This window comes from Pinus tabuliformis, chromosome 9, assembly GCF_031772625.1.
Source record: "Pinus tabuliformis cultivar Carrire ecotype Pingquan chromosome 9, CPIR1, whole genome shotgun sequence".
Lineage (NCBI taxonomy): Eukaryota > Viridiplantae > Streptophyta > Pinopsida > Pinales > Pinaceae > Pinus > Pinus tabuliformis.
The window spans coordinates 496,443,484-496,462,476 of record NC_142307.1 but is presented as its reverse complement, the minus strand read 5'-3'; the positions used below and the strand labels follow the sequence as shown (position 1 = coordinate 496,462,476).

General features: G+C 42.3%; 1 protein-coding gene across 1 annotated transcript in view; it reads left to right on the top strand.

The window, feature by feature from the left end:
- LOC149149377 (vesicle transport v-SNARE 13-like) overlaps positions 1–18,993 on the top strand; it is a 67,370-nt gene that overhangs the window by 24,610 nt on the left and 23,767 nt on the right. The window contains exon 4 of the mRNA XM_089439005.1: positions 10,503–10,673. Coding sequence (XP_089295131.1) covers positions 10,503–10,673 — 171 coding nt within the window. The remainder of the gene's footprint in view (positions 1–10,502; positions 10,674–18,993) is intronic.

Below are 18,993 nucleotides of genomic sequence, written 5' to 3'. Positions count from 1 at the left end.
CAGTGGAAGGAAGAACAAAGTGCTGGGAAGAAGGATGAAGTGCCGGGGAACGAATTGTCAAAAGGAGGTGGACAAAGTGTCGGGGAAACATAGTGCAGGGAAAAGGAAGGACTTGACTTGTGCTTGGAGGATCTTCTAGTCAAAGGTCTAGGGTTTGGCATTGATCAAGAAAGAAGCTTCAATAAGAGAAAGCTTACTGAAGGATTTTCCTCTCAAGAGAAGAGAGGTTTTGGCCCTGGCAGAGAGCCAACATCTTGTGTTCTTGTTCTTATGTTTTTGGTAGCAGTTTGATGAAGTACACACACATGCATTAATAAGAAGAAGAAGATTAAGCTAATAAGAAAAGTAAATGGACTCCACAAATTGTTATCAAGTCAAGAAGAATCACACTACATAGAATTGCCCTGGATTCTTCAACATATTAGAGGATGATTTGGGGTAGCTCTGATCACCGTTGATTTTCTAGTGAGGGCTGCATTGACTACTGATTTGACTGCTGATTTGGCAGATCTGTTTTGGACTTGTATTTACGATATTAGTACTCTCTCTCTCTCTCTCTGCTAAACTATTGAAGAATAATAAGAAGATTTGATCAAAGGGTTTCCCCACATTGGTGTTTGTCCTTGGTATCCGCCACATCTTGTGTTCTCTTGTCTTGGCTCGTCTTCTGCATATGATTTTATGTTCTATCTGCATTTACTATCAGTGTTTATAAGGTAGTGTGATTGCTACTAGATATAATTGGAAATTGTCATTGGGTTGCTAAAGGAACATTGAAGTAAATTGTGCTTAAGCATAGAACATACCATTGTTATCTAAAATTAACAACTCTGCAATCAGCGTTTCTGTTTGAGAGAGCTCCTGATCCTATTATCTAAACTTATTGAAAGCTCAATTTGAAGCTGCTACTTTTACCTTTCCTTTAACTACTGGCAAATTGAAAACATGCTAACTTCCCAAATTTCCATCAGAACCTCTGTAATTTTATTTTACCAATGTTTGAAACTCCTCATCTTCCAGCCAAGTGGGGTTAAACTTGAAAGTTTTAAAATGATTCTTTTCCTCTCTATGCCATTTTAAAACAAGATAGGAAAATGGTCCATGTCACCACCTGATTCCACCCATGATCTAATTGTCTCCCCATTTGCCATTATGTTTTTGTTGGAATTTCTAAGTCTAATTATTAGAAATCCTTCCTGTACTTTCTGATTTATTTCTTCCTACTTGTTCTGTTAATTAACAAGTTATTTACCATGTAAATACTGAAAATAAATACAAGTACAATCTCAACACATACACATCATCAACTGAAGGAAAAAAGGCACACAAGTGACACCATTATTTTTGGACTAATGTCTCTGGAAAAACCCAATGCAGGAAAACCGGTGCAACTATCTGAGGGTTTTATTATTAAGCAGTGTCAGAATACAATTTGGGTGCCAGAATGGCTCAACCAACAGAGAATACCCTTGGCAGTAGTACCTCTCAGTCAGAGATAGATATCAGCCCCAATCTGCCCTACAAAATCTCCCAGCATCAGCCTCTTTGGCCCAACGTCAACCCATATAGCTTAGCGTTAGCCTTTGGAGGCTTTGCGTCAGCCTCTGGAGCCTCTGCATCTCCCACGCTGGCCCTCCTCAGGCTCTGCGTGGCCTTTGGCTGCCTCTGCATGGCCTCTAACTGGCTCTTCGTCAACCCTCTCCCAGCTTCTACGCTGATGCTCTCGGTACTATCTCTGCCTCTCTGCTACTGCATTCACTGCCCCTCAGCTGCGACTCTGATCACTCCTTTGATTTCCTCAGCAAGCCCTGCCCCAAAAAATCAAATTCTTGATCAATTCGGTGTATTCTCCAAGTGACCATCAAGCCTTCTCTTATACTTTTCTCGTTGACAATTCAACGACCGAGATTAAGTCCCTAATCAACGACTAAGATTAGATGTGGCTTGATCCATGACTTTTGGACCATTCTAACTCAGTTTTATATTAATTCACATTAATATTTTATTTTCCCTAAGTTTAGACTTAGGGACTCCATTAAAAATATTAATTATTTTAATATCTCCCAAACTTGTTAGATTCTGCCCAAACCATTTATGGGTATTGGAGATCTCATGTGATTTAGCCTCTCCACCAATTTTCATGGCTAGAGCACATCCGATGCTACCCCAAATCAATACTCCCTCTTAGCGAGGACTGTCCTCTAGTAATACTCCTCAGTGAGCATCACCTTGATCATTTGACATCGGTCCCTGTGCTGATGTTAGGCTTGCTGCCCAACATCCTCTGCACTGCTGCATCATGTACTGCTACCCATTGCATCTGTAGGGCAACTCCCTCTGCATCCGTGTTGTTGCCCATGGCCCTGCCACTACCACTGCTGCGTATACACTGCAACCCCTCTCATCATGTTGCATCGTGTTGTCCATAGCACTGCCACTGCTAACTATTGCACTGCAACTCAGTTACTGAGAAGTAAGTAACTGATCTCCCAACTTTGACATCTGTCAGTCTTGCTACTCCTCTTCAGGGCTCCCTTAGCAAGGTATAATCCAAGAGGTTGGGTACCTCGAGGATCCTGCCCCTCATCGCTTGAAGTCCGCATGACTACAACTCGATGTCTCCCCACCTCTTCTCTCGAGGTGCATGAGCACTCATGCCACAATCATCATCTGTCTCCACTTCTTTCTCGGCCCTTGTTGGCGCAACCTTGGTCTCAGAAGCCTCTCCCTTGCTCTTCCTCCTCGGACACTGGCTCGCATAGCGACCTAGTTCCCCATAGTGGAAGCATTTGACCTTGGAGAGGTCCTTCTTCTTCCGTTTCTCTTGCTTTTCTTCAGATGCTAGGGCAACATCCTCCTCTTCCTCCTTGATTCTGACCCCCTTGCCGTTGCTTCTCGCCTTGGTTAGCCTTCTGATCTCTTCTTAACGAAGAGCCGCCCACAGTTCCTCCCAATCTGGAAGGGTTGACTTGCCCAGTATGCTCTGGACAAATACCTCCCAATCCTCTGAGACTGCGTTCAATGCGGTCCTCACCATCATCTCCTCATTTGGCGTGGCCCCTACGGAAGTCAGCTGATCCCGGATCTCCTTCAATCGACCGAGGAAAGTGTTTATCTATTCTCCTTTTTGCATCTGGTATGACCGCAATTGATTTTCCATTAGCATCTTCCTCTGCACGGAAGTATGCTGATACAATTTCGTCAGGGCCTCTCACATCGCATTTGCCGTGTCCTTTTTGACAATATGTGGTACTACATGGTCCTTGACCTCGTCAAGGATGATGCTCTTGGCCCTTGCCATTGCCTCCTGGTACTTTTCGTTCTCATCCGGGTCAACTAGGATCACTATCGTGTCCAAGGCGAAGTACTTGAGATGATTCCTGTCTAGAATGGACAAGATCCCGGCCTTCCAAACTACAAAGTTTGAGGCTCCGTCCAATTTGTCCTGATCTCTTACCCCGTTCACTACCATTTCACTGCTCCTCTTTCGACTCTTATGAGTCTCTCTACTTCCCTCCTGGAAGTTCTCGGTGTGACTCCCTTTGAGCCTCGATTTCCCTCCTAGAAACCCCTCTGCCAATGTCGAGATGCCCCCACTCCGATCATTAGTGCAGCTGCACCACTGATCTGGATTTCTTGGCTAGAAATCCTCGGCAGCAACTCCCTTCTCCTTGGTCTTGCCCTGTTAGGTATTGTTTTGACCACAGTACCCCACCAGTGTCACTCCGCAACTTGCCCACAACCTCCTATGCCCCAGCGAATTGATGGTTAGAGTCTCTAGGCTTTGCGCAATCTCGGCACCAGCAAAATCTGCAACCCCTGGTCATGGGCGTCAATCCTTCCTCAACGAGAAAGATGACCGGGCACTGCGTAGGTCAGGTCTGCCCCTCTGCCACTATTAGGTCAGGTCTGCCCCTCTGCCACTATGCTGATACTCTTCCCGGCTCGAACTGATGACACAGGCACTACGTCACCCCTTCCTTGCTGCTTTTCCGCTAGGAGCAACTTCTGTCACTCGGGACAACTATTTTTGCTGCTGCTGCTCTGCTCGGCTGATGCTCTCAGTTATCCTGTGATCTGCAACCACACTCTGATACCATGTTGGAATTTCTAAGTCTAATTGTTAGAAATCCTTCCTATACTTTTTGATTTATTTCTTCCTGCGTGTTCTGTTAATTAACAAGTTATTTACCATGTAAATACTGAAAATAAATAAAAGTACAGTCTCAACACATACAGATCATCAATTGAATGAAAAACAAGCACACAAGTGACACCATTATTTTTGGACTAATGCCCTCAGAAAAACCCAATGCGGGAAAACTGGTGCAGCTATCTGAGGGTTTTATTATTAAGCAGTTTCAGAATACAATCTGGGTGCCAGAAATGGCTCACCCAACAGAGAATACCCTCGACAGTAGTACCTCTCAGTCGGAGACATATATCAGCCCCAATCTGCCCCACGAAATCTCCTAGCGTCAGCCTCTAGGGTTTGCGTCAGCCTCTCTGGCCTAGCGTCAACCCAACTAGCCCAACGTCAGCCTATGGAGGCTCTGTGTCAACCTCTGGAGGCTTTGCATCTCCCACGCTGGCCCTCCTCAGGCTTTGCGTGGCCTCTGGCTACTTCTGTGTGGCCTCTAGCTGGCTTTGCATCAACCCTCAATCAGCTTCTACCCTGATGCTCTTGGTAATATCTTTGCCTCTCTGCTACTGCATTCACTGCCCCTCAGCGGCAACTCTGATCACTCCTTTGATTTCCTCAGTAAGCCCTGCCCCAAAAAATCGAATTCTTGATCAACTCGGTGCATTCTCCAAGTGACCCTCAAGCCTCCTCTTATACTTTTCTCGTTGACAATTCAACGGCCAAGATTAAGTCCCTAATCAACAACTAAGATTAGATTTGGCTTGATCCATGACTTTTGGACCATTCTAACTCAGTTTTATATTAATTCACATTAATATTTTATTTTCCCTAAGTTTAGACTTAGGGACTCCATTAAAAATATTAATTATTTTAATATCTCCCAAACTTGTTAGATTTTGCCCAAACCATTTATGGGTATTGGAGATCTCATGTGCTTTAGCCTCTCCACCAATTTTCGTGGCTAGAGCATATTCGATGCTACCCCAAATCAACACTCCCTCCTAGCGAGGACTGTGCTCTAGTAATACTCCTCACTGAGCATCATCTTGATCATCCGGCATCAGTCCCTGTGCTGATGTTAGGCCTGCTGCCCAACATCCTCTGCACTGTTGCATCATGTACCCATTGCATCTGTAGGGCAACTCCCTATGCATTCGTGTTACTGCCCATGGCCCTGCCACTGCCACTACTGCATATGCATTGCAACCCGTCTCATCATGCTGCATCGTGCTGTCCATAGCACTGCCGCTGCTAACTGCTGCACTGCAACTCAGTGACTGAGAAGTAAGTAACTGATCTCCCAACTCTGACATCTGTCAGTCCTGCTACTACTCTTCAGGGCTCCCATAGCAAGGTTTAATCCAAGAGGTTGGGTACCTTGAGGATGCTGCCCCTCATCGCCCGTAGTCTGCCTAACTACAACTCGATGTATCCCCACCTCTTCTCTTGAGGTGCATGAGCACTCATGGCACAATCATCATCTGTCTCCACTTCTTTCTCAGCCCTTGCTGGCGCGGCCTTGGTCTCAGAAACCTCTCCCTTGCTTTTCTTCCTCGGACACTAGCTCGCATAATGACCCAGTTCCCCACGGTGGAAGCATTTGACCTTGGAGAGTTCCTTCTTCTTCCGTTTCTCTTACTTTCCTTCAGATGCTAGGGAAACATCCTCCTCTTCCTCCTTGATTCTGACCCCCTTTCCACTGCTTCCCGCCTTGGTTAGCCTTCTGATCTCTTCTTAACGAAGAGCCGCCCACAGTTCCTCCCGATCTGGAAGGGTCGACCTGCCTAGTATGCTTTGGACAAATACCTCCCAATCCTTTGAGGCGACGTTCAATGTGGTCCTCACCATCATCTCCTCATCTGGAGTGGCCCCTATGGAAGTCAGTTGATCCCGGATCTCCTTCAATCGACCGAGGAAAGTGTCTATCTGTTCTCCTTTCTACATCTGGTATGACCGTAGTTGATTTTCCAGTAGCATCTTCCTCTGCACGAAAGTATGCTAATACAATTTCGTCAGGGCCTCCCACATCGCATTTGTCATGTCCTTTATGTGGTACTACATGGTCTTTGACCCCGTCAAGGATGATGCTCTTGGCCCTCGCCATTGCCTCCAGGTACTTTTCGTTCTCAGCCGATTCAACTGGGATCACTATCGTGTTCAAGGCGAAGTGCTTGAGACGATTCCTGTCTAGAACAGACAAGATCCTGGCCTTCCAAACTACGAACTTTGAGGCTCCGTCTAGTCTGTCCTGATTTCTTACCCCGTTCACTGCCATTTCGTTGCTCTTCTTTCGACTCTTACGAGTCTCTCTACTTCCCTCCTGGAAGTTCTTGGTGTGACTCTTCTAAGTCTTGATTTCGCTCCTGGAAACCCCTCTGTCAATGTCGAGATGCCCCCACTCCGATCGTTAGTGCAACTGCACCACTGATCCAGATTTCTTTGCTAGAAATCCTCGACAACAACTCCCTCCTCCTTGGCCTTGCCCTGTTAGGTATTGTTCTGACCACAGTACCCCACCAGCTTCACTCCGTAACTTACCCACAGCCTCCTATGCCCTAGCGAATTGAAGGTTAGAGCCTCTAGGCTCTGCACAATCCCAGCACGAGCAAAATCCGCACCTCCTGGCCACGGGCGTCAATCCTTCCTCATTGAGAAAGATAACTGGGCACTACGTAGGTCAGGTCTGCTCCTCTCTGCCACTGCGCTGATACTCTTCCTAGCTCGAACTGATGACGCAGCTACTACGTCACCCCTTCCTTGCTGCTTTTCTGCTAGGAACAACTTCTGTCACTTGGGACAACTGTTTTTGTTGCTGCTGCTCTGATTGGCTGATGCCCTTAGTTATCCTGTGATCTGCAATCACGCTCTGATATCATGTTGGAATTTCTAAGTCTAACTGTTAGAAATCCTTCCTGTACTTTCTGATTTATTTCTTCCTACTTGTTATGTTAATTAACAAGTTATTTACCATGTAAATATTGAAAATAAATACAAGTACAGTCTCAACACATACAGATCATCAACTAAAGGAAAAACAAGCACACAAATGACACCGTTATTTTTGGACTAATGTCCGTGGAAAAACCCAATGCGGGAAAACCGGTGTAGCTATCTGTGGGTTTTATTATTAAGCAGTTTCAGAATACAATCTGGGTGCCAGAAATGGCTCACTCAACAAAGAATACCAAATTTCCATGCACAATCAACCTCTCCTGCTTTATGAAGTCTGTAGCCAAAAGAGAATCCCAAAACTGAATCTTGTTTTCATAAATGTTGGCCACAGCAAAAGATTTCCCCAGCCTCAAGGAAAATAGCTCAGCTCCTAACCTTCAGACAAGAAACACAAGAGCTAAGAAACCCAAATCTTTATTCTTCCATCCCAAATCAGTCCCCTGAGATCTTCCAGCATAATCCAAAGAGAAAAGGCCCCATTCTCTGAGAATTTTTTGTAGGATCTCTTCTACTTTCCTACCCTTTGTTAAATTCTAACCTTAACAACCTGGCCAGTTACTATCTAGCAGATTCCTTGCTGTAAAGTATTTATTATGCAGATCTAATGAATAAAAGCACAACTAGAAATTTAACAGAAACAAAATAATCAACGGAAGCAAATTAAATCATAGGTCAATCTTACATGCACACAGATTTCTGCTCTTCAAATCAGTTCATTCAAATATTTAATATCTTCAGTGTTTACAAGGGCTCCGTTCCTAGGATGATGGCCCATTGAGGAAAATACAACAAGAAACCTGGAGTTATCCTAGTTGATCAAGCCCCTTTGCAGATCTGTCCTTCGTTCTTGCTGGCTGATTTGGATCTATCTCCCTTGTTGCCCTCCCACTCTTCCTCAAACACTGCGCACTTGAATGGAAGTCCGTCACCCAATCATTGTGATCTCACTCTCACTGTGTTTGGTGCTCAAGAAGATGTATATTCTCCCTTAGCCTAACCTTCATTTAATAAGTTTCAGTTGTTGATCAAGTTCACAACCCTAATCTCCAAAGTGATTGGCGATTGAGTTTAGATCTGAAAATAACTTGAGATCAATGGTTGAAATTCATCTAATTCACTAATACAAATAAGTTTTTCGTTTCATTAGATTAACTTTATTTTATAAAAATCAGTTACTTTAATTATTTAGTAATTGCTAAGGTTAAGGGTAAATTAGGCGAATTCCACACACCTAAACATTTATACCTTTGGGGAAGTACCTGTCCAAGCTATGAACATCAACACTCCCTCTTAGTGAGGAAGGTTCTTCTCGAAAAAGATTTCTGCTCTTCAAATCAGTTCATTCAAATATCTTCAGTGTTTACAAGGGCTCCCTTCCTAGGATAATGGCCCATTGAGGAAAATACAACAAGAAACTGGAGTTATCCTAGTTGATCAAGCCCCTTTGCAGATTTGTCCTTCGTTCATGCTGGCTGATTTGGATCCATCTCCCTTGTTGCCCTCACGCTCTTCCTCAAACACTGCACACTTGAATGGAAGTCCTTCACCCAATCATTGTGATCTCACTCTCATCGTGTTTGGTGCTCAAGAAGATGTATATTCTCCCTTAGCCTAACCTTCATTTAATAAGTTTGAGTTGTTGATCAAATTCACAACCCTAATCTCCGAAGTGATTGGCGATTGAGATTAGATCTGAAAATAACTTGAGATCAGTGGTTGAAATTCATCTAATTCACTAATACGAATAACTTTTGCGTTTCATTAGATTAGCTTTATTTTATAAAAATCAGTTACTTCAATTATTTAGTAATTAATAAGGTTAAGGGTCAATTAGGCGAATTCCACACACCTAGACATTTATACCTTTGGGGAAGTACCATCCAAGCTATGAGCATCAACACTCCCTCTTAGTGGGGAAGGTTCTTCTGGAAGAACCATCTGGAGCTGGCTTCCCCTTTGATCCTGGCACAATGTCCCATGCATAATTCTTCACCATGGCTTTCCTCCAGACCTTGTGGTCTATTGCCTCTTCAATGATGTTAGTCACTAGTGCCATGTAGTTGGGAATATTATTTAGAGGCTTGCTCTCCCTGAATGTTCTCCTAGGAGCCTCGACATGCTCCTAAGCATCCCTTAATGTCTACTCAAACCACCTGGGTCTTCTAATAGAACTAGAAGGAGCTAGTAACTCCTCCCCACCTAAAGGTTGACTTCTTGAAGTGGAAGTCTCTGCATGTTGGTCTACCTTCAGAGCCTCCCATTCCTTGTCCTCTATGGCTAGTAGCAACTTATGGGACTTACTAGATGTTAAATTCTCCTGGAACTTAACATACCTTTTCATAACTATCTTCCTCTGCGCTACTATGAAGATCCTATAAGATTTTCAGGTTTCATTTTACCCAACAAGCCTCCCTTGTGGTGAAATTCCACTAAAGAGCAGGAGGAAAATTGCTAAGGTGACGGTGGCCTTAGAGGAGTTACCACTGGACTAGGGTCAAGGGCTAACCTCCTAGGTGAAGCGTGGGAACAAAGATACAATCAGGAACAGTCAATTATCCAGTTTGCCCCATGATGCATATTAATATACCCTTTATGTTAAACAAAAGAACATGATTGCTAAAATGGTTAGAGTACCTATTAATAGATGAACGACCTTCCATCATGAAGAATGTTAGATGGGTGAGAGCACTGACTGGAGCAATAGGTGGAGAACTCTAGCATAACACTATCTGAAGACCATCATAGGGCTGCTGGCTGGCTGGCTGTCAAATGAAGAGAAAATTTCTCCTATGGGTTATCCACTTTTAGTGGGTAACAAGGTCCACAAAGATATAACCAAATGGTAATCTCAGTAAATGGGTCACATTATAGTTGACCTGTTTTGAAAATGCCAATGATGTTGGTGTCATGCCATCCAATAGCACCCTCTGAGAGTTCTGACAAGAAGCTCCAGTCTCCATTTGGAAAAATTCCCTCTTCGAGTTCCACTTGTCGATCAAATCTTCATCCATGGGGAAAATTGAATCTGCTCCAAAGGGATCTGATGAGTAATCCAGCAGCTTGTCATCTTGCTCTACCATTCTTCATCCTGAAATCAATGTGATACTTCGAACCAATTGATGTGTACCAAGCGATTGCATTATCTTCTCCAAAGAGTTAAACAAGCTAGAAATTGTCAATTGTTATTTTTGTTTACCTATAAGTTCTGCATATTACCCCATGAACAATAGCCTTCTCTGATTTTCTGGCATTCAGGCTGTTATATTTACTTTACTTTTCTCTATGCTTAATTTTTTTTTTTAATATTTATTATGGATGTGTATTTCAGCATACAAGGGTTTTTCATGCATGTATAAAGGCATTTCGTGCAATCCTAATATTATTCTCTTGAACTCTTCTGATTCAGGCATCGACAGATCAAAGAGGAAGGTTGTTGATGTCAACAGAGAGGCTTAACCAGTCTAGTGAACGGATCAAGGAGAGTAGGAGGACCATATTGGAAACAGAGGAACTCGGAGTATCCATCCTTCAGGACCTGCACCAACAGAGACAAACACTTTTGCATGCACATGATACAGTATGACTATTATTGTTAAACTATACCTCACACATTTTGTTGAGCACACTGCATTCACTTTTGAACTATTCTGCCATAAATTAATGGTTTATTTTCTTTGGATTTTTAATTTCCTCAGCAAAAGAAAGGTATCCTATCATGTATATCTTGGACTCACGCATTGGAAAAGTACATTTGATATTGAATAAATGAGTTAATGGTTAGTTTGCCTTGAAATTTTAATCTGTTCAGCAAAAGAGAGGTGTCCTTTCATGTGATTAAACATTGTTAGCATATATATATTATTCTTGAAAGGCATATACATCCATCTACCTTGAGTTGCAAGATTCTATTATTCTTGAAAGGTACATACATCCAGCTACCTCAGAGTTGCAGGTTTTTAACAATGATAAAATTCTAAATATCTGCAACTTATGGAGGATTTTTGAAAACAGTACTTCTAACTTTCAAGGCTGGAACATGCTAACTTAGCTTTATGTCTCATGACTTTAGTTTATTTCCCTATCTAAGATCCATTTCCAGAGTCTGTCTTTGGAGATGGAAGACTTATTTTTCCTCAGAAAAATATCATAAACTTCATTTATAAATGAATCTGATATGCTGTACACATTTCATGATTCCTCTAGAAGAATCTCATATCCAAAAACTCACAAAATATCACAGTTTTGTGCCACTTAACAGTCCAGCTTAGTACACAAAATAACTTCTGCCAAAAGACCTGAAAATCAGTCTCCTATTATCTGATAGGAAGAAGTACATTCATAAGATATACATCAAGAGGAAACCTTCAACAGTAAGGTATGAAAAACTTCATAGACAGCATCATGAAAGTCTGAAAACATATTGAGAACAGTTGCCATAAATTCAACCAGAAATTCTGATCAGAAGACAGGAGTGTTAAAACATTCAAAGGACTGATCCTCCTTTGTCTCCTGAACATGCCAAGCTCCTGTATCTACTTGCAAGCCTGCTCTGGAGAGAGCATCAGCTTCTCCATCTCTCTTACTGTAGAAAGGTTTGAAAGATATTGTGTTAAAAATTGGCTAAAAATCTGAATCATCAAAAATAGGCCTCAGCAAAATGTTATCCAATTTTCTAATACCCAGCTTCCAATTAATCACCACCATAGAGTCACCAAAGATCTAAATTTTGGTGACCCCTTTTTCAGCAGAAAGAAAAATTTGCCCAGCCCTGCTTTAAATTTGATAGAATGAGTATCACATAAGGAAATAACCCTCTGCCCTAGAAACGGGAGGATAATTTTAATTTTGATGACACCTTTCTCAGCAGAAAGAAAAATATGCCCAGTCCTGCTTTAAATTTGATAAAATGAGTATCACGTAAGGAAATAACCCCCTGTCCTACAAATAGGATGATAATTTTGGTGACACTTTTCCCAGCGGAACGAGAAATCTGCCCAGCTCTGCTTTAAATTTGATAAAATGAGTATTACATAAGGAAATAACCCCCTCTTCCCTTCAAACAGGAGGACCTCCTTGACAGCTATGTCACATGGTTCGGGTTTGAATTTGAGTTCGGAAACAATTAAGTTCTATTGGAATTCAAATTTTCCGATGAGGTTCATATGAGGTTCGGCATTAAGTTCGACTATATATATATATATATATATATATGGCATAAAATAATAAAAAATCAAAATCAATCAATAAAACTATATGAGTAGCAGTGAGCACCCACGAGCCACAAATCACGACCACTATTAACTTCATGCTCCGGGCGGCAGGGACAAGCAACGTCTAGAAATTGAATTCAAGGAATCGCAGAAAATACAATACTCAACGGAAGCACTGAGCACAATAGAGTGAGTACACTCAGACTGAAATTGGCTTTGTGAAAATCTATTGACAACTATGGTAAATAAAGTCAAACCAGTGTCCACCACAGGAAACTAATTGGTGGGAAGTGGAACAAGAGAAAACCATGTGTTGCACATGGTTTTTCTAATAAACCTTAAAACAACTGACAAAAACCGCCCAAAATCTAACCTCGAACCCCTTTTTAAATTATAAATTTGGGCTTCAAAAACTGCCCAAAATCTAACCTCGAACCCCTTTTTAAATTATAAAATTGAGCTTTAGGTTCATCTTTAGGTTCGCCTTCAGGTTCAAATTCGTTGAGGTTCGACTATCAGGTTCGAATTCGTTGAGGTTCATATTCGTTGAGGTTCGAATTTCAGGTTCAACTATTAGGTTCGCTGAACCTGAACAAATTTGAATTTTTTTTTTCAGGTTCGCCGAATTTCGAACCTCAAGGTTCAGATTCAGCGAACCTTGTGACATAGCTTGACATGTATTGTCAAAGTAGGCCCAAGCCCCACTTCTATCTATATGCTCAACCGATATCTGTCTCAGAGGCTTCTCCTTGGAAATTTGTTTGACACTGTCCATGATAGAATTGCTTTGTGCTGCACACTGAAGGTGAGGGATTTGCCTGGCCTAATAACTGCTAGCATTAGAAGCTAACCTTATTCTCAGGTAACAATCCCATGATAGGATAAAGAAGGGTGCCTCAACCGTTGATCATATTCCTACAGATTTGTAGGTTGGTGACATTTTGATGAATCCCTAGCGAAAGGGAAGTTATTTGGGGAACATATTGGTGTTGGTGAAAACACTTTCCTTGCCAAGATGGAATGTTAGCTTTTGGGCTGCTTTGTAAGTGTTTACACCATTTTAGGAGTATGTTTCATGTTATGCGGGTTGCATTGTTAAATCCTAGCCCATTATTGTAACTTATGTTGCTTTGGTTGATTGACATTCGTAGAGCTTTTATAGGTGGATGGTTGCCCTTGGGATATGTGATAGAGGAAGCATACTTATGAAGCCAGTTATCTTATTTAGCATTGATATCTTCTATATGGTGTGCATGTTGAGGAGGATGGATCCTTGGCATAGGTTGTGGAGCTATCTTAAGGAAGGAGCGCTAGGCACTAGGATGAAGGGCATTTCTGTTAAAATTGGCAACTAGGCCAAAGTCTGTGTGGGTCATCTTATTTATGGCAGCTGATATTTTTCTTGGATCCCTCTCATCGAGAGGTGTAGGATTGATCTAAAGATTATCCGATTCCGATAAGTATTCATGGAGATATGAATTTATTTGTGTTATGGGACAATTCGTCAAGGTCAGCCAGCGACTAAATAACATCCACATGTGCTCAATGTTTTAGTATAAAAAGAGGTGAATTGATTGTCATTTCTACACACACTTCACTCTTGATTTCTCTCCACTTGTTCTGGGTTTTAGTGGTAGAGAAATTAAGAGAGGAAGCCCTAGCACAAGCCCTAGACGCAGTCAAGGAGGGTTACTCGCTGCCCTATATGCTGGTCTCTACAAGCCCTAGACGCAGTAGGGAAGGAGCCCTAGCATGAAGTTCACAACGCAGTCCTATATGATCTACGCATGACCTAGAAGAGATGCCCTAGCTTCTAACGCAGTTATGGAGTAAGGCCTAAGTACTGTCCACAAGGGGTCATGACAAGAAGGGTTAGGTGCCCTAGGTAATGAGGGAAGTTCAGCAATTCCTTACGCTGTCCTAACACTAAAGCCTAGCTGCAATTAAGAAGGCAGAGGAGATTATAGGACAGTGTGATGTGGAGGAGAACAAGAGGCAACTACAACAAGGAAAATAAGGAAGCGTGGAGCCTTCTAAGGGTTGGATGCCATTGCAAGAAGGCCGAGTATGTTCAGGGCTAATCACAGATCAAAGACAAGTCAGTTGGGCAGCAAACGAGGTAAGGAGTTCTGTTTTGGAGAAGGCTGTAAGTGACAGCGAGGACTGTGGTAGGCCACAGGCCTAACCACCTCAAAACAGGGATAGTGTGAAAGGGTTTAGGGCTGTACAATGCTTAGAACAGCAGCTCGAATGGAGAGAAGCCTTACTGGCCTAGGCCGCAGAAATTAAGGGCTGATTTGAGTGTGATGTGTGGGCCATAAAGCTACAATGAAGTTGTGTGGTAGGCCGCAGGCCATACCATCACAGCAAGGGATAGCATGGAGACTAAGGGCTGCCTAGGTGACTGTTTGAGGGCTGTGGCAGCGACCTGAAGTGCCCTAACCAGTCTATATCACAACAACAACAATAGCATGGTGCATTGCGACAGCAGCAAGGTACAACAAGGCTACAATGGGACAGCAGCAAGGTACAACATGCCACATGGGACAGAAGAAAACACGGTGCTGCAAATAGGACAGCGAGCTATGACATGGTACAACAATGTCACAATGGGACAGCATGGCAAGCATGGTGCTGCAAGCACATTAGGACAGCATGGCAAGCATGGTGCTGCAAGGTATGACATGGTGCAACATGGTGAGGTGCAGCATGATGATAAGGAGCAGCACAATGATAGGTGCACCATGGTGATGGAGTCACCTGGGAGAATCAGTTGAAGCAGCTTATCTTCAACTGAGTTCAGCTACCTCATGTATCATCTTCTTAGAGATGATCTATGCTCTTATTTAGATAGTGTTGACTTCTGTTGTATATGTACTCTCTCTCTCTCTGCAGAACTATTGAAGAACATATAAGAAGAATTGATCAAGGGTTTCCCCTCATTGGGGTTTGTCCCTGGCTAGCGCCACATCTTGTGTCCTCTTGTCTTGGCTTGTCTTCTGCGATCTATGTTTATGTTCTATCTGCAATTTACTTTAACGCTGATGTGATTGCTAATCAGCAAAAGATATTGAGCTAACTGTGAAATTTGAAATAGATTGCTCTAAGCATAGAACCAGTGTTGTGAAAATCGTGATAAATTGAAATTATCGCGATTATTATAGGAAATTATCGCCGGAAATCTTTTTAGCCGATTTTTATGAAATTATCGCGATAACAATCGAAATTATCGTTGGGGTCTCCAGCAGCGAGGTTTTATAATGTTTTTTTTTGGTTTTTTAAGGATGCTAAATGTTTGAAATGCAATTTTTTTTGAAAGAAACAAATAATTTTTGAGTGGGGCAGCTTAATGATCAAGTCTAGGCCCTAGTATTGATATGCTATTCATGGTAATGTTAAATTCTTAAAGTAAAAGTGACATTCTCCTTAATCTTCATTTTCATCCTTTTACTTAAATTTTTAACATTACCATGAAATGACTCAGGATGTTTGAGAGTGGTTCCGGCCTCATTGGATTTCATATGGAGAAAGTAGAATTTTAGGTTTCATTCAAAATCCAACAGACTTATCAATTTTTCAGGATTTCAGGATTGGGAGATTGTAATATTTCCAGGTGACACCACCTGCCCGGGCTACCCCTGCCACCAGTAGTGGACGTGGTCTACCTCCTATAGCTCCTACTTCTAGTTCTTCAGCTTCTAGAGCATAGTAGACTCCACTGCCAACTCCACCAACACCAGCATCTACATCTAGAGGGAAAGGGAAAGCTGTGGCATTTTCTCGCAAGAGGGACAGAGGAAATCAATAGGATTAGACTTTATTTATTTTCTTCATTTTATTGTATATGACATTATGACATGATGAGATACATTATTATATTTTTTGTTGATATTTTGAGGCTGAGTTGGGACTCAGGAGTCGAGACTTACTATTCAGGACATGATTCAATGTTATGTGTGATTTTAGCACTAGAAATGATGTTAAACATCTTATATATTAGTTCTTTTATCATATTTATGTGTCAATCTATTTATTTTATGTTGTAGATGGTTTAAATATTAAAAAGAATTGAAAAAAATGAAAAAAAATGAATATTTTTGTACCAAATGATTTTTTCCCGATTATTTCCTATTATTTCCCGATAATTACGATTTTTACCGATTTTTTCCTTGCACTGATATTATCCCAATAACGATTAATGCAACATTGCATAGAACATACCTAAAATCAACATGGTATTGGAGTTGAGGTGAAGACAAAGCCCAAGCAAGAGTGAAAGAGAAATCACTGAAGACAGTTGGCAAAGGACAATAGGATCAGTGGATTCCTCATCCCTCTTCTAATTCACCAAAGGTGAAATCGAAGTAGAGAACATTATCAGAATGGTGTAGCGGAAGCCTCTGATAGCCTACCTAAATATCACTTCAATGGGAAGTTCGGATCTAAGGGCGGAATGAAAGGCAGATGCCTTGTTTGTAATAAGTTCGGCCATTATGCGGAGTGTGCGAATGGCAGGGACACATCACTTGATGATGATAACAATCATTCCAGGGACATCTTCAATGATCAGAGGAATGGCAGGTAATGCAAATCATCAAGTAAACGACCGACTCTTCAAAGAAAGCAAGGAACCCCAGGTATGAAGAATCAAATGTTGTTTCTGATAAGATAAAGAAGCGTTGTCTTCTATTGGCCCTCTCCTCCAGATTCTTTGGGAATCTAGCTTATTGATTGTAGTGCTTCAAGGCACTTCATTGGATAGAAGGGTGCTCTCTCTAATTTGGTAGAGATGGAAACAATCGTGGGATCAGTGATGCGGGGGAGCGCCCCCCCCCCCTTCGAACCCGCTCCCGAAGCGCGCTCCGGGCGGGAGCGGCTCGGGAGCGGGTCGGGAGCGCGCTCCCCAAATCGCTCCCGGACGGGAGCGATTTTCGGGAGCGCACTCCCGTAAAAAAATTTGCGCTCCCTGGTCTGTGAGGGAGCGCTTCAGGGAGCGATCGCTCCCGCGCTCCCGGAGCGCTTTTTAATGCCCGGGAGCGATCGGGGAGCGATCGCTCCCTGATCGCTCCCGGGCATTAAAAAACGCTCCGGGAGCGAATTTTAAAAATTCGGGAGCGATTCGGCGGAAAAAAATTCCGCGGACCCGAAAAAAACAAAAAATTTAACTTATTTTTTTGGATTTATAAGCCCAATGGGCCAAAACAAAATCATTTCAATGAGATTGAGCTTGAGTTTGAGAGCAAAGGAGCAAGGAGCAAGAGCTGAGGAGCAAGGAGCCAGAGCTGAGGAGCGAGGAGCAAGTGCCAAGGAGCGAGGAGCAAGCTTGCAGAGGTAAGTAACTTAATCATTTAGTTAGTTTAGCTGGTTAGGTGGTTAGTTTGGTTAGTTTAATTTACCTGTTTGAGTTTAAAGATCATTAATTTAAATTAAATTAATAAATTAAATGAATTAATCCCAATAAACTAAATTAATTTGCAGATTCAAGACTCAAACCCTACAAACATCAAACACGATGGACCTGGGGATTTTTATTGGCATTTTCCTCTTCCTGGTCCCTTTTCTGGTTATTATGGTGGTGGAGAGTAGGAAACGGAGGGGGCCTGAAACTGAAGAGGTGGATGAAGAAGCCGGAGGAAGTCAAATAGGTGAAAACCCCAGTGAGGAGGATGTGGAGGAGGGTGAACATGAGGGTCAAAAAACTAAACAAGACCAAACTCCATTGTGGAAATATGTTCAGAGGCCTGAAGCAGGGAGAGGGGGTGGAACCACTAAATTTCATTGCCCCCATTGCAATTCTGATTTCACAGGCTCATACACCCGTTTGAGAAGACACCTTTGCGGGAAAAGGGCATGGGATGGAGAGAAACAAATAGGAATCAGAACTTGCGACAAGGTGTCAACAGAAGATAGAGCCAAATACATAAAGGAAGAGGAGGACGCCCAATACAAAGCAAAAAGATCAAGGGGTTTCTTTGAAAGCTCACAAAGAACTCCTTCAGCATCCTCCCAAGGCAGTGGATATGGACATGGAGGCTCAGGGTCATCATCTTTACGCCGTAGAACCATATCAGATTTCCTTGATGAGGGGTGTAGGAATGATGTGGATTCAAAAATTTACAGGTTCCTCTATGCAAATGGGATACCATTCAATGTTCTACGCTCACCTTATTGGCACGAAATGGTTTCTGCCATAAATGATGCCCCTAAAGGATACAAGAGCCCTGGGTATGACAAGGCAAGAACAATTGGCCTTGATCATGAAAAAGCAAAAATATCACATTCTTTGAATAAAATGACAAGTTCTTGGACTGACAATGGGGTGTCCATTGTATCTGATGGATGGACAAATGTAAAAGGCAAGCCATTGATAAGTGTTCTCGCTGTGTCCCGAAGTGGTCCCATTTTTCTAGCTGCACATGATTACTCAGACAAGTTCAAGACCGCTATCAACATTGCAGAAGCATTGCTTGAAACAATTGAGCGTATTGGCCCATACAATGTCATCCAAGTCATCACTGATAATGCTCCTAATTGTAAGGCAGCGGGAGCAATTATTGAGGATAGATACCCGAACATATTTTGGTCTGGATGTTTGGTTCACACATTGAACCTTCTGTTGCATGATATTGTCAAAAACAAAAATGAACAATACCAATGGATTGGTGATTTGTACAAGAAAGGAAAAAA